General features: G+C 41.0%; 1 protein-coding gene across 2 annotated transcripts in view; it reads left to right on the top strand.

Moving 5' to 3' along the window:
* Nucleotides 1-26650, top strand: part of SLC1A1 (solute carrier family 1 member 1) — a 60149-nt gene that overhangs the window by 7606 nt on the left and 25893 nt on the right. For both annotated transcript variants that reach the window (XM_031449779.2, XM_010995231.3), the window contains exon 2: nucleotides 12820-12960. In XM_031449779.2, the coding sequence (XP_031305639.2) occupies nucleotides 12820-12960 (141 nt within the window). The remainder of the gene's footprint in view (nucleotides 1-12819; nucleotides 12961-26650) is intronic.

Below are 26650 nucleotides of genomic sequence, written 5' to 3'. Positions count from 1 at the left end.
AATGACCTTAATGTTGAATCAGTCATTCTATATCTGTGACTTGGGGTATAATAATGTAAATTGTGGGTGGGACTGTTACCAGGATAATGTTCTATGTCAGCCTTTGATTATTTATTACAGCAGTAGTACAAGGTCTAATACACTTACGTTTCTATCTGTGTGTGTGTGTGTGTGTGTGTATCTTGCATATATCTGCTTAATTAAGTACCTTAGAAAAAAGATCCTTTAGCTGAGTTGGCCCCAGTTTCACATATTGAAGAATTAGGGAAACAGTTTTGGACTTTGAGTGCTTGATGCTTTCATTTTTGAAACCAAATCAAAACCCACCACAGTGGGGGAATCACTGAAAATACTCTGATTTTTGGTTGATCAAGCTTACCCATCTGTCAAAAATTTGAGCAGCAAGAATAAGAAATAAAGGAAGCTTCAAATGAAGACACAAGATGTAGAAAATTATGTGCCAAATTTGTACTTAGTGGAGTTCCTTATAGTAGTTCTGATGGGTTAAAAACCCTGGGTTGGTCAGACAAGGTATAAATAAATAGGATGGAATTAACTCTTGGAGAGCATAGGCATGCTCATGTGAGCACTCACTTCTAAAGAGAGAAAGCTTTCCACATTAATTACTTGTGAGAAATTGTGATTACCTTTAACAGAGCTGAGACTGAAAATAGCCGTCCTGCAGGGAGTCTGTGACACGCTGGCCTGGTGCCAGGGAGCTCTGTTCGCCTGAGAACTGCGGATCCCCCCCGTGTTTATGTCTCTGGACATGTGGGGTCACGTATACTGTGGGGTCTAGAGCACTCTCGAAGGAAAATGAACTCATTTGAGATGACATTGAGTGGCCCACTTAAACTCCCCTGCAGCAGTGTCTGTTAAAGTAGCAAGTGTTTTCAGTGGCCTTCCCTATTTTGAATGTTAAACATACATTTAATAGAACACAATATTGGAGACAGTTACTATTAAGCCAATAATTCACTCTGGAGCTATAGTTGAGCACGACGAATAGATTTAGAAGGAGCTAATTCATTATACTTGCTGAGGAGACAGCTCTACACTGCAACAAAGAGTGCTCTGTTGTAATTAGTACACTCCACAGTAACACCTCTGTTAATGGAAAGGAGGTGTTTCGATGACTCACTCGTTGCCAGAAATGTTACTACCCTACGTTTGAAAAATATCTGCTGACTGCCTGTTCCATTACCAGAGGTAGAATATTTCCTTTCCAGCAAATACTCCTGTGCTTTCCGGGATGGACAGACCTTGTCCCATCTCACAGACACTTCATGCTGTGTGTCCTCGGTGATTCCTCTCCCAGGCCCAGCCCCAGCTGTGTGAGCCCTGGGCAGTGGTCCCCACTCCCCCAGCACAGGCAGGGCATTGTGCTTCGTTCTCTACCACGAGACCCAGAACCAGCACAGAGGAGACCAGTCCCTCCCCACTCAGGCTAAGGTCTTTGTTCTCAGGGCCCTTCTTGGTCACTTAGTCCCTAATTGTGTCCACAGGCAGGACAGTGGTCACAGCAGATCTCCAGTGTGTCCAGGAAGGGTCCTGATCCGAGCATCATGTGACTCTGCTAGGTCTGCATTATTGAAGCAAAGTGATGGCCTTTGGAATTGGAACTTTGTCCAGAAATGGTCTCAGCGAGGGTCTGCATTGAGTGTTTATTCTTATGGCTGCCCTAAGACAACGATTTGGGCCCGGTGCTCTTGGGGTTAAAACTACCCTTACTCAACTAAGGAGGAAACCCTTAGATGAGAATGCTCAAAAAAAATAAATTATTTTTCTTTCACTGTTCTGTTGCTTGAGAGTTATCTGGTTACCTATAATTCCGTAAAGAATTAAGTCTAAAAAAAAGCACCATCACCAGAAATGCCTAACCACAGAAAGCCTGATTTCTAAGCATCTTCCAATTACTGGAAAATAAACTGATTCTGTTCCATTTCTGTGGCTATTTTATGTACTTAATTGTTTTCTGAGCCGCTTAAGCACTTCACAGGTTTCATATAGTACTCCCCAAAGCATGAGGCAGTGAGGGAGACACATTTTCTCCTTTGAAATTTTCTTTTTCTTGTGGTTAACCAAGCCTAATAGCTAATATTTACTGACGGCTTGTTACGACTTTTATGCACATTATTTTCCCACTTGACCCTCAGCACAGTGAGGTAAGAAGTTTACTTATTTTACAGATAAGAAGACTGAAACTTTGTGACTGGGGTTACAGTCAGAGCTGGGATTTGCACCCAGGACTGCCTGACTCCAAAACTGAGGTTATTAACCATTAAGCACGGCTACTTCCTAGCAAACCTTGCTGCACCTAATTGCTAGTTGAGAGCATTCTTGCAGACTTCACTCCTGTACAGTAGCTAAATAAAGCTTAGTATCTTCCTTGCTCCATTACTTGTCTGTCTGTTGGCTTTTCTTTATCCTGTCCCTTAACTGGGGGCATTCCACAGTGTTTAGTCTTTTCTTCCATTCATCTCCCACATAAACTTTCCATTTGAACTTACTCTAGTGGTGCTTGTCCAAGAATTGCTTTCCCAGAGTGTGTTGTACTCCTGCCCCACAGCTTTTGCTCCTGTGTTTCACCCACTGTTATCGTACGCATCCTTGATGATGGATCTAATTTTATCATATAGCCTCCTCTGACTGCCATTTGGAGGTGATTTCCCTTCTCTGTGCTCTTATGACCCTTAATTTATATTCCCAAATTATACTGCATTTGAACCACTACTCCCAGCCCTGCCCTGTGGCAGACATCACTAACTGATGACAGCACATTTTACCCCAGAGGTTTGTTATAGCCTCAGAATCCTCAAAACTGTCCTAAAGGCAACCACTGTTAATCAAAGGGAACTGTCATGAAAGATGAAAAGTATTGTCCATTTCCGGGAAAATCTATTTGTTTAACAACCAATTTAAATCGAACAAGTATCGGGGTTACTGGCAAGAGCTGCACAGTTGAAGTCTGTGTCTTGTCTTAGTCTGTGAGAGGCAGTGTGTGCACGGAAACCACTAAATAAGCCCAAGCGTTGTAAATGTTGCAGGAAAGCTACAACGTGCCTTGGGCCTTCGAAGAAGAGAGGGTATCAAGAAAGACGCGAAATTGGGAATTGAAGGAGGAATGGCCTTGAGCAGCTGTGGTAGGATTTGTGGGCTTGAGGATTGAAAAGAAGACAACCCCAGGTAGAGATGATGATACAGTACAGGAGTCTTTGTCTTATGTCCAATTTCAGAATTGTACTTCTCTTTTTTGTCTCAGTTTTTTGAGAATAAAAAATGCCGTCTTGTATGGGTCTGTCACCCTTGTAGCATCTCACACTGCACCTACTTCATAGGAGATGCCCCCAAATATTTTTGACTGATTACAGAACCTCTTTCATTGAAGAAGAGACTATCCCATTGATCCCCTAGTTACCTTCTCATTCATATGGGTTTTTGAGTGAAGATCCAGGGGAACTCTTATCCAGTCCCGAGACACCTGAATTATACTTTCCTCCTAGTTTGGAAATCCCAGAAGAGCAAACCTGGTCACTAACAGTTCTGAGGCCATTTTAGTGTGCGCTCAGCATGGCCCTGAAGTTCTCAGACTAGACTAGACCCTGAGGAAGATCTGACTTTATCAGGAAACCAGCACCAGAACTAGCCTGATCTCCAGAGAATTCTTTGGACTGATTGTACTAATAGTTCCATACAACACTGAAATTGGACAGAATTCTAGAGACTGGAAGATCCACCTAGCTTCCCAACGCTGGGCCATGGCATGAAGGTGAATAATGCTTGGATGGTAGAGTGTGGTATTTAGCACAGAATTTTTAAATGTGGTATTTAGCAACTCCTATGTCTTTTAGTGAATTTATTTCTAGATTTTCCACCTCCATGCATCCTTTCACATCCTTGTCCAAATTCTGCCCATTTCTGTCCCTGTCTGGAGATTATTTCTGTGATAAGAAATTAATTAGCCTGTCTGTGCTGTGTGTTCTAGTAGACCTTGAGCTTTAACTGCTTGGATAAACACTAGACTTGGTCATTAAAGAGCCTGAAGATGGGTTTTTACTTTTTAATTAACAAAAGTTAATTGTCAACCCAGAGATATAAAGGTCCATTTCTGCTTCCTTTTCATTGATTTTTTTCCTACACCAGGAGATTTTCCTGAGGTTTCATCACATAAGGGAGATTCTGGGGTTCACAGCGTAGCAGAGGTTGAGATCTTGTTGCCAACTCAGGACCGACAGACCCTGAGAAACATGTCCAGATCCCCTCTGTGACTGGTTTACCACCTGCATTGATTATTAGTATTTTCTAGTAATCTCTAACTAGCTTGTTTATTTTGAAAAAAAGAATTAGAAGTTTACAGCTACCATTGTTTAAGTAGAAATGATTGGTTAAATTTTGGTTGCTTTATTAACCTCAACCATAAACATAGAAGAATGGATTTATTGAATCTAAGATCTAGATCCTGAAGTTACCTGAGGTGCTGAGATTTTCATGGGCTTTGTGAATCCTGCTCAGGGCTCTGTGCTCTAGGGGGAAATGTAGCTAGATTTCAGTGAGTGGGGTTTGCAGCTTTGACTTTTTGCTTAGATACTATCTCTCTCTCGCTCCCCTTTTACACCCTCCCCACCATCCCATGCCCCAGAACATCTGTTCATGAGGGCAGTACTGAGAGAGGAAACTGAAGGTCTCACAAACATAAAACATTCCAAGATCCCAAGAGGAAACAAAATCCTCAAGCATTACTGTGAAAAGATTATATTCACCATGTTTGATTTTTTTTTTTTTTTTTGGTCTCTGGTAGTCATCTTAAATGCGTTTATAGTCATTTATAGACCTTAAATCTAATCTATTGTTGTTATCAAATGAACTGATACATGTGGAGGTACTTTATAAAACTATAATGTCTTATAAGTGTTTATTGTTGTTTCCCAGAAACAAAAAAAGTAGGACATGCAAGTAGCAAAACTTAGGTCCTGATCATGTTATTCCTTGAAGACACTGGTATATAATGTTATCTCTGTGTGTTTTCTGGGGCTCTACTCTCATTCCCTGTGAAAAGGCATTGGGCCCCTTTTTGTGGCTATATGGCATGTTTAATACTCTATACATGAGTATTCTTTCCTTTCAGAAATGATAAACAAGCAGGCCTGTCTTTGCCTTTTTTCTTCCAGTGAGGATTAAGACAAGCATCTGAAGTATTTAGAGACAGATTCCTGACCCAAACTTTCAGCATTTGGGACCACTTTCATTTTAATTTAAGAAATACTGTAAAATTCTTCAAATACATCTTAACTCATTTGAAGATAAAAGTAAATATTTCTGCCATCCTTCTGGGAGCAGGGAAGGAGGAGTTGGAGTTTCAGCTCCACAGAAGTTAGGAGAGAGGGGTAAATAGTTGATAGGCAGGCAGCATGGCAAGAATAGAGTTCAGGGTGACAAAAGTTTTTGAAGCAGAGGTGAGGATGGGCTGAGGAAGTTGGGGAGTCCCAGCTACTCAGTCTTAGCATTCTGGGTGCAGGGTTCATCAAGCTGGGAATTCCTGGCTTGTGACAGGTATAGAAATGCCAGGATGACTGGCTGCCTTCTTTCTCCTAGACATCCATCTGTTTCCCTGCTCTCAAATTGTTCCTAAAACTCGCTGTGGGGTAGTCTTTTACAGATGGAAAGAAACCTTCCTAAGAGTGTATAATGAACCAGGAAGGTGTTTATGGGAGTTGTCAAACTGGTTATTGCAAACAGGTAATGTTCCCAGTTAATCTGGTGTTAAACCTGAGGAAAAGGTGTGTCCTTCAGGTAAAGTGTTCCAGGGCCTCTCCAAACTGTTGAAGTCTGAGTGAGGAGGCTTGTCATTCCTTCAGGACTTGGAGACCAAGGAGGGGAAAGAGTGGAGTGTGATCACAAGGTAGAGGAAGATCTTTCACAGTAATGTATAAAACAAGCTGATGGGTGAAATCACCCATGAATTTAGCAGATAGGAACCATTTTAAGAGGGAAAAAAAGAAATAGAATTTTAAAAATCCAACAGGTAGAAAATGGGAGATTTTAGAACCCACAAGTCAGGTCATAGATAGCTATCTCAGGAAATAACCCAAACACACAGATGTGGGACTGACACAGCTCAGCGGGAGAGCAAGAGTCTGGCTGTTCCCTGATTGAAAGAGTCACTCATGAGCTGGGCTTCTCAGCCAGTTGAATGCTTCCTGTAGAGACTGGATTCCTGTGGGCTGGTCCTATAAGCAGCATTATTCCCACTTGAACCTAAGGGGTCTTTGGACTGCAGGGGCCCCAGAAGCCTGGAAGAAGTCCCACAGTATAGGAACCAGGCACCTGGCTTCTCAGGGGTGCAGTACTGTAGCCACTGTCAACTACAAAGAGGCCATACTTGATTTGATGGCCCTGGAACAATGTGGCAGAACTTGTACCCACATTCCTGTGGCCTAGTTTTCACACTCTGCTAATGACACCCTCTCTCAGCTACTTCCTCCTGCCTTTTGTAATCAGGTTTGATGAGTAAAGAGTCAACAATGCAGTGACATCTTGGGCAGTTGCGTTAAATAGCAGTTGTAATACATTCCTGGTTCTGGTCAATGCAGCAGGTACTGATCAAACACCTGTGGAGTGTCAGGCCCGGTGCTTGGGACATTGTGTGGTACAGAAGTAGCATGCAGTGCTTATGCCGCAGGAACTAGAGATGGGGAGTGGAGAAGAGACAGAGGTCCATTAGAGGAGGTCATAGATGCACATGAAGCTCTGCGGGGTCCAGAGAAGAGACTCATTCTACCTGGGAAGAGACCCTGGGAAAGGCTTTCTAGACGAGGTAACACTTTACATTTTGAGGGGTAAGTAGGAGTTCACTAGGCAACAGTAGTGAAAAGATTTTCCTAGGAGGGGGATCTGTGTGAACAAGGACACAAAAGCAAGGAGCATCTTTAAGAAATAGCAAGGAGTTTGCTTTGACTAGATATGATGGGATCAATGATGATGAGGATGTGAGGGCCTGTACCAGTTAGGGGCCTGGCAGGAAACCCATGATCCACTCACTCTAAAGTGGTTAACTGAACAGAATGTAATCAAGGGACTGTTTACAGAGTTAGTTGGGGTTAAGGGAACCACCAATGGATGGTGAGGCACCCAGGGCTAATAACTGGGAAACTGTCAGCTCCTCTATGCCTGAATGGACAAGGGGAGGGAGAACAGTGTTATCACAGTCCAGGAGGGGCTGGAGCTGTGCAGAGGGGCCACACGACAGGACCTGTCTGGCCACAGAAGAATATAACACTACCAGAACCGTGGCGAGACAGGGTGGGAATGAGGACAGCAAGCACCCTGACCTGTCTCTCTGTCTTAAGATTCTCAGGTAGTGCCTCTCCTTGGCTAAACCCTGCTAAGCAAGGAGGGCAAGCAACCACGGGTTACACAGTTGGTAGAGATCAGTCTCCCAGGACACAATGCAGGGCAAAGAAGGATAGGAGATAAATTTAAAGGGCAAAGGGAGTGTAACTAGCACAGAGTCTATGGCATTAAGCGCCATGCTAATAGGTTTTCTCAGGACATAGTTACCAAAAAGAAGTGTCGACAAGAGACACTGTCTGAATGACTGCAGAGAAGTTAGTCTGATGATGCCTGGTAACACTGGTGGTCTCTGCTTATTGGCATTATAAGAAGTAAATGGTATAATGACTCCTGCAACCTCTGTAACTATGTACCAGCATGACCGCTCTCCCACCTTGCTCTGTGCCATGGACCCATTCCGCTGGCCCCCGTGACCAGAAGGCCCTGTCCTCACATCAGCCAGCCTTCCATGCAAAGAGGGCAAGTGTGGTTGATGGAGGAGGCACCCAAAATATTAGTGACACCTTCTCTCTCCCCTCATTATTTTAGAACTCTAATTGGAGGTTTGACAGAAAATCCCGATTAAACAGGCTTAAGGCAGAAAGGTGGGGGATGAGGCATAGAATTTATGGCTCAGATAACTTAAGAGCTCCGAAATACTAACTGGTTTCAGGTACAGCTGGATTCAGGGGTTCAAACGGTATCCTTCCGTCCTGTTCTCTCTTTACGTATAGTGCCTGCACTTTTGTCTTGTTTCTATTCTCAGTCAAGACATTCTCATTGGCCGCGAGATAGCTGCTAGCACAGCTCAAGGTTTCCATTTACCTGCTTTACACCCAGCAGAAAAGAGAAAGTTTCTATCTGTTCAAACAAGACTCTGCAGCCTTAGCCTGAGTTTCAGGCAGTCATAATTGGGTCCTATAACCATTCCATAATCTCTCTTGGATCTGAGGGAATGTGGTTATCTGATGGACCAGTCCAAAGTCACTCCTTCATCCCATCCTCTTCCCCCAACTTCTGAACTAGTTACAGCTTCATCTCCACCCGAAACAGTTTGAGAGTTGGGAGGTATGCTGTTAACAGCAGGTACAGTGGATATTGACTGGCAGTTACAATGAATGTTTTGCCTTTTATCTGTTATGCCCCTTAGCTATTTCCTGAATGCACTCAGTATATACTCATAGCTAAGTTTTATTGAATTCATAGCATTACAGAAACATTTGAAGAAGTTTAGATAATAACCACATACTTGGAAAATAATTAAATTTAGCCATAAGCTGCTTTAAAGGCTGAGAGAGGGAAAAGAAAATTAAGCATGGACCACAATTGAATTTTTGCTTCAAACTCTTTAAGAATTCTTAAAAAACAAAAACAAAAACAAAAACCCAACCTACCACTAGCATCATATTTAGTGATGAAAGCCTGAATACTTTCTCCTTAAAATGAGGATGTCCACTCTTAGCACTTCTAGTCAGTATCTCACTAGAAGCCTGAGTCAGTGCAGTATGGCAAGAAAAATAAAGAACATAGATTGGAGAGAAATAAAACTGTCCCTATTCACAGATGTCCTTATTCATCATTTTCTACATAGGACTGTACAAAATAATTCCCCAAACTAGTAAGTGATTTAGCAAGGTTGTAAGATACAAAATTAACACACACACAAAAGCATTTATTTCTATATACTAACAATGTACAATTGGAAATTGCATATATTTGAGTTGATGAGACAGTGTGTGAATTTTTGCACTATTTCCATTAGAGCTGTTACAATATTGCTTGTGCAGTAAATATATTTCTAAGGGCTTAAAAATAAAATCTTTACAGATACAGAGGCATCTGTTTTTTGAGCCAAAGTTCATGTAAGGAGCTTGCATTGGTGGAGCTACTCAGCTTCAAAGGAAAAAGATGAGAAAAAGAGACAGATGTATTTCAGTGGAAGGATGAGATAGAGGAACCAGCTTCCCATCTATTCAGTAGATGCACATAGTCATTTGTTAATAACTTATTCATTCCATACTTTTTATTTTTTGGTTGTCAGTGTTCATCTTAGATTGGCTCCTGAGGGGCTTAATCTAGTGTTTAAAATAGTGCATAGCATGATGGCATGGATAGATAACTATTTCAGTGATGATTAAAACTATTTTTTCCTTTGCCAATAATTCTTATTTAATCAAGATAGACTCAATCTGTGTACTATTCTGGGGCTTTGATTAAAAACCACAGAAGACTTTAATCTCCTTTCTGCAAATAACCTAAAAAAGGAGCAATTCTGTTTTCATAAATCTGAATCAAATGCAATTCAGCTACTTATCCCTGGATTAATTTTTGTAACTATTAAAAAAAAAACCCACATACATAAGAACAAAGACTGGGTAGGATCTGGAAAATGGCAAGGGGAAAGGAGTGGCTAGGTTAGTATAGTTAACTGTGTATGACTTCTTTCTTTTATTTTGATTTCCAGAATTACTTCATGAACAATAACTTTCTATAAACTTAGTAAAAAAAAATTACCCCGTTACCTCCAAAATAGGGCTGCTAGACTCACAGGTGCTGTTTGAGACAATATGAACATGAAGAGATGACATTGTGTGTGTCTTCTCTTTTAAACTTAAGTTTTTGAACATGAACTTAGAGAATAAATCTGTAGCTGAGGTCTTGTTTCTCCCTAGTTTTTCCCTTCCCTGATTTACCAACATGCTTACATTTTGCATAAAAACTGGAGAAAGCGTGGCCACTTCTCTAGGAGCTAATGAGCTGGTTTTATGGTCCCATTTTAAAGCTGAGGACACCAAGGCTCAGAGATGATCACAGCATAGAAGGGACCTTTTGCCTCATCTCCAATCCCACCTCTTGACAATGGGAGAAGTTAAAGTCATGGCTCAGGTTATGCGCCTTGTAAGTGGTGGAACCAGAACTAGAGCCTGCTCTTCTAACACTGTATTCTTCCCATGCTGCCTCAGTACCTGCTTGGGATCTTCCTGCATGGGTGGGTGAAGGCAGCCCAAGAATGAGTTCCTGGTAATTAAGGGGGGGCTACAGAGGTCTAGGGAACAATTTGACCCGTAGGCTTACTTGTTGGCTCTGCTGCGGGTCTCTGTAAAGCTGTACCATCCAGAGAGGTTCATGATCTTCATCTTCTCTGGTTCTGGGAGTGGCCCTACCATGTGTGTCTGACCTGTGCTGGCACTTATTCCCAGCAGCCTTTGCCTATCAAGACCTCTCCATGCTCCTTAATCCAGTATAAGGTTCTGACTCTAGAAAAGGATAGGGAAAGACTGTGCCCTGTGAAATCCTGACCTCATCTTGGAACCTGGAAAATCCTCCAGTGATTTTTCTTATCCTGCATCTCATTTTTACAAACTTGTTTGAGACCATGGTAAAGCACATTCATTTACAAGTGTAACACCAGCCACTTCTTGTTCTTGAGGGTCCTAGGATGACATCTCTGGCCCAGAGTGAATCTCCCAACTGCTTTTCCCGGTCTTGCTTGGTATTTATATTCTTCTTCTTTTCAATTAAAAAAAGAATCAGTATAATTTATAATACTCAACTTCAAGAACAAGCTTGATGGAAAGCATTCATTACTAAATATAGTAACCTATTCATGGTGCTTGTCACCTTTGGTTGCTTTCAGATGACTCCTGTGGTGACTCTTCTCTCCCCTAAACACCCATATCTGGCTAACGGCTGAAAAATAGCAAGTACATTTCTTTCTAACCACCTGCATTCACTTGGGGTAGAGATGATTAGAGGCACAGTTAATCGTTAGTAATATAAACCATATGTGTTCTTTTGCTACTCAACAGAGTGCTTTTGTGGCTGGTTTTGAACCACAGACACATCTCCTTTATTTTTATGTACAGACCTTTCTTTTTTGTACAAATCAAAAATTTACTTGAAGCAGCCTAAGTAGTATGAGAGAGAATGTCTGTTTGGTTTTTTTCTGTTTGTTTGAAGCATTGACCATTACAAAGTCTCCTTACAGCATAATATAGTTCCATATAGAACAGCTGAACATAGGCAGTTTATTAAGTCAAAGAGAGCACAACATGCTTTTTAAATTCACTTAGAACATTTTGAATCATTGGTGTTCTTAACCATTCAGGAGTCTCTCAGATGAGGTTTTGAAATATGAACCAAATAGGATTGATAATAGGGAGGGGGTCTTTCTTGTCTTAGCTATGATTTGACAGATGTCTACGTGTTTGTGTTTGTTCCAAAAATAATTTAGAATGATCAGAAATACATTCAGTAATGTATAAAGAGATAAAGGCAAAGGTAGAATAAGTAGAAAAATAAAAATAAGCTGAAGATGAGGTTATTACACAAATGTATCTTATGAAGTTCATCTATTTGGTCTACTAGTAGGCATGAGAAGTATACTAGAATTTAAATGAAAGCTCTAATATTGATTACAGCTCTTTTCATTTGCCCTAGTGTTTTCAACTGTGCCAAAATAACTAAAATTTTCACTAACCATTTGAATGTGTGAATCAGCATATTCAGGGATATGCTCCTTGAATCTTCCTGCCCTCTGGTCATTTTCTTTCCAAATAGGATGTCATCCATCAGAGGCTGATAAAGGAAAAAAGATGTGTGAGTCATCCTAGTCCATTTAATTTCTTGGTTAATAACAGGTAGTATGGAGTGAGGGTGCATAGGGGTGGGGCAGAGTAGGGCAACTAGATGTTGTTAGAACCATTTGAAAGAGGATAGAGAAGAAATACTTAAAATTGTCAAATTCATCACAAGTGATGGAGTTCATATCGACATCTTATTAAGGCGAGCTTTTGGAGAATATATAATGTTTCTTGATAATGAACATTTCCCTACACTCACATAACAATAAGCCTCAATATCCAAGGTTCTCGGGATGAGAAATGTCATTAAAAAGCCTCTTGATCAGACAAACTTCAACACATCATTCTCTAGAAATAACTGAAAAGAATGCAAAGCATTGGAGAGCACAGTTAACAATGTGGTAAATTTATCAAACCAGTGGAATCTTATGTTGCTATTAAAATTATTAAAATTGTGTAGAGTATCATTAAAAATTATAAAATGAATATCAGAAAAAATACAGATATGTAAACTATACCATATGTAGATTATCTATAGGTAGACAAAGATTAAAAATAGTGTGTAAAAACAAAAATTATATTGGGTTAAGACAAATATTTTTTCTTTCTCACAGTATTCTTTGATGTTTTGTCATAATAAATATAATTGAAGGGGAAGAAAAGAAAAAAGTTTTCACATGAACTATACTTTTTACAGATTTACTGAATAATGTATACTTTTACTCATTATCTTTTAAAACGTGATTTGTTTTTTAAGTCTAACATTTACAGACTCGTGGGAGATCATCTAAATTGTTTTTCTTCACATTAAAATTTGCATTTGGAGGGGGTAGTGTTCCACAGAAATGTATACAGAAGAACTCAATCATGTTTCTCTTCTTTTCTTTCCAATCCTTGTTTTTCTTAGGGATTGCCACAGGAGTCTTGGTTCGAGAATACAGCAAGCTCTCTAACCTGGAGAAATTCTACTTTTCATTTCCTGGAGAGATTCTAATGAGAATGCTGAAACTCGTCATTTTACCATTAATTATATCCAGCATGATTACAGGTACCTTGAAAACTCATATTCTCTATGATTATATAAGGAGCCATCATATCACCTGAGGTGTTCTTTTCTTATCATGGAAAAAGTCTACATGCATTTGGTACGTCACGCACACGCGCGCACACACACACCCCTCACTTGGAAAGTGTATATTTGCTTGAGTGAAATATTTCATTATTCACAAAGTGGCATTGCTCTGCCTGTAGCACTGTCCGCCACAGCTCAAGTCTTCATTTGATCAGCCATATGATTGCTTGCAAGGAAGAAAAGAAAGGTGTATTTGGTCATCAGAATGTCAGCCAATGTCCTCAGGCAAAATATGGTTGTCAGTTTTGATCATATTTTCAGTAGTTAACTCATTTGTTTCTCAGCTGTAGCCGTCCTGCCCCTACCCTCTCAGTAGCAGCCTTCCGAGTGCTCTGTACCCCTTCACTCATGTCCACTCCTGCCCGGAACCCAGAACTTGCTCCATAGTTGCCCTGGAAATTTGCTCAGGGGACCAGCAGTTACATGCTGTGGGAAAGGTTTAATGATGAGTTGGCACCATGTTTTAAAAGTCTGGTATTTTAAAATCTGAACTTGTGATACAGTTGAATTTGGAAATGACTTTTCCCTTATTGATCATTACATTACTGGGCCCCTTTAAAGAACAAGCTCCCTTATGTAGATAGAGATTAATTTGGTTTAGAAAAATGTCATTTGTCTGGGTATGGAAAGCGTCTCTGTGCATTCCATAGTTTCCTGTACTTATCCTCATTCTCGCAGTAGGTAAAATGTGGCAGTCATTAGTGTTGCCAGCTTGAAAATCACTGTTTTATACAACCATGCACTTAGGGTTCTTGATATGTACTCTTCTAGAACATTTTCCATCGCTGCCACTGAAGAGTCCTAGGACTGATCTATGTAGAGTACTGGAGATTGGCTGGGGGAAGAGAGAGTTGGTGTCAGGATGCGCTGCACTCAGTAACTGCATTGCTTGAGCTGCAGATTTAGTCGTTGAACTTTTTTTTCTTTTCTTTTTTTAAATTTTCTTTTATTTATTTTTACCTATTTTTCTTTTTATGTTTTAGTTTGGCCACTGAAATTTTGAAGTGGTGGCCAAACTCCATTTATACTAGAGTCCCTTGAGAGCCTTGTTCTTAAATCGTCTTGGTATTCTTGGCTTATCATAGACCTAAACAGAGTTTTTAATTACTTTTATTTATATATTATGTTTTGAAATGCCAGGCTTCTTTTAGGCCCTGCAGCCAGAGGGCCAAATCACAAGACAGTTGTTTGTACCACGTAATATTTGTTTTATTTGTTTAACTTTAAATTACTGGTAAGCATTTAAAATTTGGAAGACTTCATGTAAGGATCCAGATTTCTGGCTTCCTCTGAAAATAATTAAGATCAGGAAACAATGGACCCATGTTCTCATACACCAGCAGTGGTATGGAGCTGAGAAATAGCTACTGTGTTTAGTTGGAGCAAATGCATTTGAGGATGTCACAGTCCCCACCGCTCCCTATTGCCTAATGCCTCATCCACTTCACTTATTTGCATAGTTGCTTTCCCATGTAGGAATTGCCATTACAACCCCATAGAATTTTCTCCATATCAAAAATTCTTAATCTATTCTTAGGCTCCTTTGAGAACATGATAAAAGCTTTGGACTCTCTTCCAAGAAGAGTGTTCACAGTTTTACATATATACTGTATTTTGCATGCACTTGCAAAAGTTTCATAAACTACTTAATGATTAGTACTCATGTCTATGGACGAAGCTATGGAAGATTAGGCAGCAAATCCAAAACTCATGCAGTACACCAGGTTTTAGAAGAAAAGGTAACAGTGCATGTATGAATACACTAGTTATAGAATATTGAATGTTTGAAAATATGTACTGCTCTTGGCAGTCAATAAGTGTGAGATTTTTGCAGTTTGGCTGTTTTGGGTGCTAGCTCAGCCTTGCAGATAACCTGGGAAAATAATTTGCAACCCTCAACATTCCACTCACATAGCCCAGCTGCTTTTTGAAGGTGTAGCACAGGTCTGGACATTCTACATTTTTCCTTCACCAAATCCCCTCAGTTAACCAGGAATTACAGAGCAGAACCACTGCCTATTCTTTTGACATAAAGTGATAAAATGGTCAAAGATTCAAGGAACATGAACAAAGTAGGGTGGTAACATTGATGCTATATTCATGTTTTAAATTGTCAGATTAAAAGAAAAAATAATAATACTTAAGCAAGGTTATGGGAAAGTAGGCTCATTCATACGCTTTTAGTTACTGTATAAATTGGAACAAACTTGCTGGGGGGCAGTTTGGAATGTGTTCTGATCTTTCCACTTATTTCTACTTTTATGAATTTATCATAAAGAAATAATCAGAGATATGTTCAAAGATTTAGGTACAAGGATGGTCAGGGTAACTTTAAAAAAAGATAATGGTGATTAAGGGGGAGTATATAGCTCAGTGCTTAATATGCATGAGGTCCTGGATTCAACCCCCAGTACCTCCATTTAAAATAAATAAATAAAATAAACCTAATTACCTTCCCCCCAAATTACTATAAATAAATAAAATAATGGTGATTCATTATAAGCAATCTAAATGTGTGTTATACCCATAAGTTAGGAGTCTATGCAACTATTAAAATTTTTGTTTGGAAAACATTTAGTGAAGGTGGAAATGTTCCTAATATACAAAGTAGGAGGATAAAACAAATTACACAAGATATTGTGTACAATCCAAATTTTAATAAAATTTATGTACATTTTTAAAGTTGGGATCAAAATCAAATGGCTAACAATGACTAGATGTGGAACAAAAGAAAAAGAAGTGATTCACTGATGTTTCTTTACATTTTCAAGGCAAATACATGTTATTTTTGTTTTGTATTTTCTTCCTTCCTTCCTCCCTCCCTCCCTCTCTCCCTAGAAGACAGTGGGATGGATTCTGCTCTGTGCTCCTCCTCTTGCCTCTGGTAGTCTCACTACTCCTCTCCTCCCCATCTCTTCTCCTATCCCTGCAGCTCAGTACCACCTTTACCTGGTGTGTGATCCTTCCCCCAAGCCCTGCTGTGGTCCTTAGCCTCCTCACCCAGCCCAGAGCCAGGATGGTAAAGTGGAAGATGGCTGTAGAAAACCCACAGGAAGAACAGTTTCCAAGTTTTGAAAGCCTTTATAAATCCAGCAGATCAATAGCTTATTTTATACACTTATTAGTACAAAGGACAATACATGTTGGAAGCTGGGGGGAGTTGAGTGAGGGCCCTGAGGATACGTAAGTTAGAGGAAGAGACGGCAAAATTGAGACCTGAGACTAATAATCTGTGCTCCTGCATGAAGGAAATTCTCTTGCCAAATTAACAAGTAGGAACAAAACCTTTGCCATGAAAGCCTCTGCTGACATAAAAGTACTTATTTTGTAGCTATTTTTTAAAAAGGAAGAATCTCTCTTCTTTAAAAAGGATGATGAGGATGTCACATTAATCAGGAAAACTTTGAGTATAGACTGGCCATTAGATGGTATCAAGAAATTGTTGATAATTTTGTTAGTGGTGATAATGGTATTTAGTTATGTAAGAAAATGTTCCTTTTTTAAACGCTTATGGAATTGTGCAGCTATGAAATGACAATGTCTAGAATTTGCTTTAAAACAGAAAAAAGAGCAAGAGAGAAGGCACAAGTAGACATAATCTCAAGCATTTTCAGAGGCAGATAGTATAGGCACTAACAGAATCCTGCCTATAATTTACATCCTGAGGGACACGCTCGTCCCATATGCAGAATATCTATGTTTGGGCCATTAACATTTAGGTCTGTAAGCTGTATTATATCAAACTGCCAGGGAAATGGCAAGGGAAATAGCTCTGGAAAATCCTGGTCCAGATCTTACCAGCCAGTGAGTTTAAATTCAGGTCACATTTTCTTTAATACCTAATTATAATGACTTGCGCCTCCAGCACAGGAATGGAATAGCCCCTGGGCTCCCACTCTGAGAGAGTCCCTGAGCATCTTTCCAGGATACGGTCTTACTCCCCTGATAGAGAAGCTGGAATTACAATCATTTGATCTCAACTCTAAGGGCAAAGATTTTCCACTACTGTTTTAACCAAGGCGTAGATATAAACAGTATTTATTAAACAACAGCCAGATACAGAATATATGTGAGTAGGTTTCCTTTCAAGCAGGGATCTGGAAACTTTTTTTGCAAAGGGCCAGATAGTGAATATTTTAGGCTTTTTGAGCCATACAGTCTCTGTCCAGCTGCCCAACTGCTTGTCATAGATGGATTGCAATAGATAATATGTAAATGATCGGGCATGGCTATGTTGCCAATGAAACATTTATTTGCAAAAAATGGCAGATGAAAAATAAGACTGGATTCTAACTCTCAGGATACAGTCTAGTTGAGATGGAATCTGAATGACAGACCAACATACCAAGCAATTATTACTCATACCAAGTGATGAATGTAAATGTCCTGAAGAGACACTGAAGAATGGAGGATGGAGCAGAGAGAGTGCAATCGCAAGTATTTGGAAAACCCCATTTTCAAATTCAGGCTTTTCAGGTGGTGACTTTACTTGGATCCTTTGGGCTGGGAAAGGCATTTTTTTTAAGGGATGAATTTACTCATAAGTGGCTGTGTACTTGGAAGCCATCCCACACCCTCCAGTGGAAAGAACCATGCCATGTGCTTCCCTGAAACAGGTTCAGTTTAATTCAGCAAACACTTTTAACTGCGTGAAAACAGACTAACCCTACGACGGGTGAAGTTCCTGCCATCCCTCTGGTCATGGACCCCAGGTCTTCTGCTAGCCCTCTCTGTAAGCCCCCTTGTTGATGAGAAGTATTGAGAGTTGAAGATGCACGTATCATTTGGTGGCACAGCTTGTGATTAAGTAGCTATGGGGGAAAAGTATGCATGCTTTTCGGAAATTTGGTGGTTTTTTAATATAGTTCTGTCTCTACGAAAACTGCTGTTTCAAGATGGATTATAAATTTAAAACTTAACGCTGGAGCTTAAAGTCATACAGGCTGAGGACGAACATCTTGCCTCATTTAGAACATCTGGAACCACTGGGCTCTGCCTGCATTTCCAGAAGTGCCTCCTTCCTCTTTTTCCAGCCGTGTTTGGGAACCAGGCAAGAAAGATGGCCTAAACAGCCTTGCACACATGAATTAATCATTTCCCGAAGACCAGCAAGAAATTTTTGAGTTTGAACACAGCTATTGCAGCCAGAGGTCTTGTTATATTAATTGGATTTCTACGATGCCTTTTCTCCAAGGAAGGAAGGGACACATTGTGTGCATAAGGAGTGAAGTTCCCATAATGAGTGTGACACTTGCTACAGTCATAGAGAGAAAAGTGGCAAGAGATAAATAATCCCTGCTTCAGTCTCTGACATACTGAAGCCCAGAGAGTCCACCGTGAATGAGCTTGCTTGCTGCCTAAACCAGTACTAGACTTGGTCACAGCTCTGTTTGACTATGATGTAACCTGGTTTTGTTTCTTAAAAAAGAAAAGAGTGACCCTCATATAGTTTAGTCACTTCTCTACAGTTGCCTCTCTTTGTCAATCTAATGTAAAAGCAAGTAGGTTCTGCTATTTCTTTGGGACTTCATTCTTTATGAGTGTCACGTAAAACTTGTATTAAATAAATGTGTATACTTTTCTTATGTTTAAAAAGAAGAAAGAAAAAAATGAGTGCGAAACCACGTGGGGATTCTAAAGAACCTCCTATGTTGAATGCATGGACCTAGGAGGCTCATTTGTTCGTTCATTCATTCTTTCATCTTCAATGTCACAGGCTCTGTGATGGGCACACAAGATATGAAGAGAAGTCCTGTCCTTCAAGAAAGGAAGAGTATATTGCAGTGCTGTGTGATAAGTGCTTTGAAGGAATGCGGATGGGGAGGGGACACTGGGATAGAGTTTTGAAGAAAAGATAGGAATCAGATGAAGTGGGGCAAGCATTCCAGGCAGAAGAAAACAGCAGAAGGCATGGTATCTTGGGAGGACAGTGAGACTTTGCCCGGAACGCTGCACACCTGGGGGTGAGGGGTGGCTTCATGGGGTCTGTGTGCCTTCCTGAGGGGTCTGAACCTGAGCCTGTAGGTAAGGGGAAGCAAGTGAGAGCAGCAACTCTCACCTGTACCATTTTCTCCAAAGGGACACCCTGAACAAGCTTCAGGTGGGGAAGTATTGTTCAAAAAGGAAATTCAATGACATTCAAAACTGTTAAGGCAGACTTTGTTCAAGACCATCACAGTAGATGGAGGGACCACTGCAATGGGAGAGAGATTGGGCTTAACTCTGAATGAATACAGCGTGAGTCAGTGGGAACTGATAGCCAAGCAGCTGGGTAGGGGGATCAGTGGATGGAAAAGTACTAAGAGGAAACCTCAGAAGTAAGGGGGATTCTGGCTAAACCAATCTAACAGGATTCTTGCTGAAGACAGACCGGGGTGATCAGATTTCACCCTGGGTGGGGCTGAGGGTGGTGAATGAGGAACCTGATTTAGATGTGGAGAGTGATCAGATACTGAGGACTGGGGGTTCTGGTTAAACTGACTTAGCAGGGTTCTTGCTAAAACTAGAAGGTTCAAGAGTGTGACTAAAGTGTGGTCAAGCAGAGAATCTTTGTCAGTATCAATCACAGAGGGTCAGGAGAGTCTAGCGGTTAAGAACACAGACTCAGGAACCAGATGCCTAGCTTTGAATCTTGCCTCTGCCACTTACTAGCTCCGAAACCTTGAACAAGTTACTTAACACGTCCTCAATTGTAAAGTCAAAATAATGGTAGTACTATGTCATGGCGTGGTTAAAGTGCTCTGTGGTCTGTTTACTCTTTTTTGTCTGATGCTGTTGGAAGTTTCTAAACAGCCCCTCCATTGGCATCAGAAGCTGCAGGGCCAATATCAGAATTGAGCCAACACAGGTGAGTACACACAATGTGTTCCTTCTGGAAATGAAAACAATATGAAAAGGCTTGCTCTGACAGTAGTTTGTTAGGTTCCCCAGCATGCAAGCAGCTTCCACCCAGAAGCCTGAGCTACCAACTTTATAAGATAAGGAGAAGCAAAGAGAGAGTTCAATAAGAATTAGGTTGTGGTAGAAAACCGGAAAAGTCTCACTGAGCCGTTAGCTCTCCTGACGTCAAAGCATGGACTTTGAAGAGAACATCTGAGCTCCTCAGATCGTCTGAGATGTGTTTAATGCTTATTGAACGAAAAGCCTCCTATAAAAGCACATTGGGTCTTCTAAAAAATCAGTGCCAACTATAAATACCATCATCCTCTGTGGTGTTAAAAAAAGTTACAACAGTTCCTGGACTGCTGAAGAACCAGGAGACCAGCGGCTGCTTCTTGACAGATGTTTTGAACATCATATGTGGACCTGCTGACAAAGGCTGCAAGTGAGAAGCTTTAACTGGTTTTGCCAAGGGCCAGTTTATTTTGTTTGCTTCACACAATAGTGTAGGGGGTGAGAGAACCTATCTTAAGGGAATTCTTTGTATTAGTGTTTCTAAGGAAGATCGATGTTATAGCTGAAGCATGCACAGAAATATATTTTGCATGCTCCCCTCTGCCTTTTCTTCCCTTTTAACGTCCCAAGAGTGTTAATCCAGGCTGCCCTGGATCAACAGAGTGAGAAGACATACCGTCTTGTTCTCCCTGGGAAATGAACTTGACTTTAATCCTCATAGCAAAGCAATGAAAGTAAGTGGGACCTTACCTCTGTCTTTAAAGATGAGGACACAGGAGGTTGAAGAGAAGTTAAGCCAATTTTCCAAGATCACGCAGATCATAAGGGCAGCATATAGGACTGACGCAGTCTCAAGTTCCACTCTGGAACCTTCTGCTGCCTGGAGCCCAGAGCCTGGGCAGAGGGATCTGGGGGCAGGCAGCCATAGATAACTAGGTTATTCATTCAGTCAACACATGTTTATGGAGCTCCGCCTGTGTGTCAGCAGTGGGTGGACACTGGTGAACAGGCAGATAGCTAGGTCCCCTGCCCTCAAGGAGCTTACAGTCTAGTGAGAAAGACAGACATTAAATAAGGAGCCCACTGATGATAATCGTGAAACATGATATGAACAGGATGCCAGGTGAGGAAAGCAGGGAAGCCTGATTCAGCCTGGAGACGCAGGGGAGGGCTCGGAGGAAGAGACTTCAAAGTGGTCAGACGAAGGGGGCAGAAAGCCATCCAGCAGAGGGAAGAGCCTGCGCAAAGACTTTGAACTGGGAGGGAGCTGGGTCTGCTCGATGAGGGCTGGCCTGGCGGAGGGCGCTCCTCCTGCAGGACCTCGGTAGCCTCGTAAGAAACTTGTGTTTTAAGTACCATTGGAGGCTCATACTTGCGTGTGAAATGGCCTGACTTATGTTTTTAAACGATTTCTTCCGTGGCCATGTGATGAAGGAATACAGAAGGATTATAGACAGAGGAGTGAGGAATGAATGAGTTAACACTTGTGAAGTGGCTTCCACATGCTCGTGACACGCTTCATGTTGATCATTTCATTCAGTAATAATGGAGGCTGCTGACCGAGTGAAATTGTTTTAGGCACTGCACAGTCATACAACATGGGGTTGTTCACTTTGTTCCTGACAATTACCCGTTAGGAGGTAGAAGCACTGAAAACCTCCATTTTATAGACGGGAAAACTGAGTTTGGGAGGAGAAGGCTGAGATTTGAGCCCAGGCTGTCCCACCTAAGCCTATACTCATTTCTCTCCATGCTGGTGGCCTCTCTGCTGGTGGCAGAGAGACAGGAGTCATCTGGATGAGAGGATGCCCCAGTGCAACAATGAGCTTCTTGAATGATGTGTCTGTTTCACAGATGTGAAGCACCGTCAAATACCAGACCAAAAAAAATTCCAATAATGGAGTTAATTCTGACACCTTAATCGCAAGGTGGAGAGAGATTGTCACGAAATTTTGTTCTCTTGTGGGTGGTAGCTTAATCAGAGAGCTCTCAGAGGAGTCTTGCCCTCAGGTGTTTATTTTTAAAACATGCTATTGTTTAGCCCACGAGGACTGCTTCCTTTGCAATGTTTTTTATTAAAAGTATTTTAAAAAATTCTAGTAGATCGTTACTGCTTTGGCCAGGAGCCAGTACCCCAGTTCATCAGAGCCTTATTCCTAAGGTGAAAAACAACTGTAGTTTCTTTCTTTGCTTTTTCTTTCTTTTTTTCTTTCTTTATCTTCCTTCCTTCCTCTTTTTCTTTGTTAATGGAGGTACTGGGGATTGAACCCAGGACCTTGTGCATGCTTACCATCTGCTCTACCACTGAGCTATACCCACCCACCAGGGTGGTTTCTTAAAGAGCTAGCATGTGCCCCTAACTTCCAAGGACAACCTTGGATTATATCCCTGGCTCTAGGCCACAGCTCAGCCTCAAAAACTGTCCCTGGTTTTAAAAGGGCAACCCTGGACTCACTGGTAACTGGACTTGTTAAAGAAAAAAAAAAAAACAAAATCTGACGCTTGTTAAAGATGGTAAGTCAGGACCATTGAGCTAGGTGTAGGGACCACCTATGCAATAGGATTTTGCAGTGGGAGAAAGAGATTGGGCTCAACTCTGAATATAGTGTGGACAAGTGGGAATTTATAGCCAAGAAGCAGGGTGGGGATCAGGGGATGGACAGTTACTAAGAAGAAACATCATGGGCAAGGAGGATTCTGGCTAAACCAACCCAACAAGGTTCATGTGAAAGACAGGCCTGAGTAATCAGACATCACCTGGGAGATGGTGGAGGCTAAGGGACCTTACCAGTTATCTAGGGTGACCAGTTATTGAGGGTCAGGGGTTCTGGTTAAACTGATTTAGCAGGGTTCTTGCTGAGACTGGATTTTGCAAGAAAGTACACAGACGGGCCTACGAGAAGGTTTAGAAACTTGACAAAAGCATGGCCAAGCAAAGAATCTTTGTCAGAATCCTGCTTATCTTTCTCTGCTCAATTCAGGTGCTACCCGTTGCAAGTTGCTCCTGGTCCCCTCAGCCTGGTGACACCTCGGGCTCTGAAAGCCCATGGTACCTGTCCTCTGCACCAGAGCTTTACAGAGCATCCAGTTTTTAAAGTGGGTGGGAAAGGTCAGTTTTCTTAATTTCCAAACTGTCACAAATAATCTCTGTAAACTATAATAGAAATGCATTACTACAAAAAGATATAAAAGACAAAGACATAAAATGCTAGCCCTATTTTTTATTACATTCAGCAGGCATAAAATTACTGTTCAATTGCTATGAACGTTTTTAAATTCTTACCTTTGATTTCTATGGAGATCTGTCACACCTGGTTTGCAGTGTATCAGTGCACAGTCCCTTCCCATTTGTCAGCTCCTAAAGGGCTGGTGTCAGCTTCCAAAAGAATTGAGTTCTGGGAGTGGACTGTAAGGAGAGTTGGTCCTCGAGACTTCGCCAGGCATGAGCATGGCCTGAACACAAGGAATCCAGGAGGCTCTTTATAGTAAAATCCCAGGATAAAGTACAGTGATGTTTTACTCGTATGGGACTAAGGTGGACCTGCCGTCTGACCTCCCTCCCAGTGAGTGATGGGGGCCATATTCTTAACCATTATGTCATACTCACTCTACCACGCACGACAGAATTCTAGACAAGCACTGCCTAGTAGAACTTCCTGCGATGATGGAAATGGTCTCTGTTTGTCCTGTCCTTTGCAGTAGCCACAAGCTACACGTGACTAGTGATCACTTGTAGCGAGCATGTGTGACTGGGGAACCAATGGAGAGGCACCATCTTTAGAGTCCAGTGTCTGGATTAAGTTACCATTTGCAGGACAACATCCATTAAACTAGTCCACATGTTTTCAGTAGGAGCAATATGGCCCCAAGGCAGCAAAAGCTGGTTCTTGGGAATAAGGGGGAGAGATGTACTCTTTTCATGTAAAAAGCACATGTATACATTTTGTACATGAAGAGATGTGCGGTTTGTCTAGGCTATTAAAATTTCATGAAGTGGTAATGAAAAATGTCTAAAAGGCTGGGGGAGGGACAAGCACTGTGGAGCACACAATAATGAAAAAAAAGGTAGAGAAACACTGAGATGCTAAACATGTTGTCACATGGAGGTCTGTTATGGGTGGAAAGCATTTTTGTTGGCCACCCTGGAAACCAAACCAAACTGCCCTGTATGAGTGGTTTTGAAGGAGACCACCTGCCCAGTTCCTAATCTCAGACACTGAAGTAGATCTTTGAAATGGGATCACTTTGTAAGGAGAGGACTACCCATAAAAAGTGCAGTTCTGTCACATGGAAAGCAGGTAACGATTCATAAAGCACCTTATTTAATGCACTGGAGATCCAGAGAAGAGAAGCATCAGGCCTTAGAACCTAAAGGCACTCACCCCCCCATCCTAAAAATTGTGTTATAAATCATCCAAGAGCCTGGATTTTGGGGGTAGCTCTGCCCCCAATCAGCAGTGGCTAGAGAAGTAGGTGGGTACCTCTAGAGATGATTGCTGATTGGAATACATTTCTGATGTATCCAGGAGAATTGTAGATTCTAGGTAGATTGAGGAATGGGGAACAAACCTCTTCCTGAAAGTAACGAGAGTTGCTGTACTACAACAGAGACGAGCTGGCTGACTGCTTTGAGGGATGTGTTTTTTAAGATATTTCCACCAAGAATCTCATTATTATGAAGCCCTTTATGGCCAGCTGGGACCTGGAATAAAAGCAGAGGCACCAGCCCATGGCAAAATCATTAAGACAAATTAAGACATATTAACATATGCTGGGAACAATTACCCACATAGACTTAATTTGTTTCACTGCTGGAAGAAAATCCTGAGAGGGCACGAAACACATACCCGAGAACAGTTCTGCAGCCAGCCTGTTCACCTGTCACTTGCCAGCACCTTAGGGGTTGGGAGATACTTAAGTTGGATATCTACCAAAGAACAGTGTACCTGAAAATACATCTTCTGTTAGCTCAGGAATGCAGGTGCTTATACAGGTTACTTGGAGTTTTGTTAAGTTGGTGATTTTCTCTCTTTTAACCTACCATTATTATAGATAATAATTGTTTATCAGAATAATGTACAGAGGTCAAAAATGGAATAGGTTCATTTTATAATCAAATAATATACTCAGCAAGCTTATTATATATTTGCATTATTGTTTGCCTTTTTTTTTTTAAAGAAAATGAGGCTAAATATGAGATAGTTTATTGGTTTCTGAATTATGGCCTTCGGTATCTCTTGATTTTGTTGTTATTGTTGTCATTATTACTGTTTCTTGTGGAACTGTTATTTTTTAAAATTGTTTTACCATTAGGAAAAGAAATTCTGCTCAGCATACCAAACTGCGTTTTTTTTCCCCAAAGAAAGAAAATAGAATCTATCCTCAGGGTTATTCTAGGATGTGGCTGTTGCAACATGCCCATCATATGGTAATTGCACAATCTTGCTCCGGAGGTTGACGAATGAGCCCTTAACAACATCCTGGTGTGACTGCTAAAGAGGCCGGAGCCCTTTCTTGCAAAATGTAAACTTCCAGAGGAGCAATCAACAGTCAGAGGAATGGCGTGTTGAGAGTGAGAGATGACTTGTCCTGTGATCATCATGATGATAGCTTCCTTACAGATTTTTCCTGTACATCAACCACGTATGATTGTATTTGAAGACCATAATCCCTTAGGCACTTAAAAAAGTGGATAGGCCTTTTATAGTGTGAGGAGTGAATATAAAAGCTACCTGTGCATGCTGATAGCCTGCAGATTTACTACCTTTTCCTTGGGGTTGCCTCATGACAACCTCTTCATTTTTCCTGCTACCTTGTCCTTCAGGTTTTGCAGTTCTGGAACAACTCATGCGTGCTGAAGACTCAAAAAATCATTTTCTCTGCTGATGATTGGATTCAAATGTGATTCTCATTTTGGAAATCGGGCAGGGTAGTCTGAAATCTCCAGATGAAAGCTTGCTGGAAGATGATTTGGTTGCTTCTCAACTTGCCTCGTGTCCCACATAGATGCAGTCCAGTTAGAGAGCTCCATCATTTGACTCCACGTATATGAGCATCTTTGATGGAGGGCAAGGATTTCTAACAAGGAGGGATGTATGCCTTCCGCCTGCCTCCATAGCTTCCTTGGCATTCTGTACAACCCTTTCAGGCCAGGCAACATTCAGTCTTTTTATTGGCAACCAAAGACCATCTGAAACTATACCTAACAATGTGGTCCTAAGTCTCTTATACCTGTTCTCTCAGAAATTTTTATTTATATCCTAACTTCTTAAAACAGATTTTTAAGGAGTCTCACAATCAGGTCAAACAGAATAAGATTGTTAATGTGAAAGCAATGTGAAAATCATGAAAGGAAGGAAATATGCTAGCCAGGATGGATAATGAAATTACTATGATTTATTACTGAATTTGGCCCTGAGATTAAAGATCCGTCACTAAGTGTTTGATCAATTAACTCTGGTGTAATCACATAACAGATCATGTAGCCCTTAAAAGTATCCACAGGGTGTAACAGTAAGATAAATGCTTGTAATATATGCTTGTAATAAAATAATTAAAAATGATAAAATGATCTCAGCTGTGTTCACAAAAAATTGAGAAAAAACTTATTGGAGGAAAATTCACCGGAGTATTAACTATGGCTGATGACATGAAGTGATTTTTGTTTTCATCTTTATATTTTTCTCTTTTCTTCAGGTAATTATAATGAACA

This window comes from Camelus dromedarius, chromosome 10, assembly GCF_036321535.1.
Source record: "Camelus dromedarius isolate mCamDro1 chromosome 10, mCamDro1.pat, whole genome shotgun sequence".
NCBI lineage: Eukaryota > Metazoa > Chordata > Mammalia > Artiodactyla > Camelidae > Camelus > Camelus dromedarius.
Note: the sequence above shows the minus strand (reverse complement) of the source record. Positions and strands in the feature narration are given on the sequence as shown.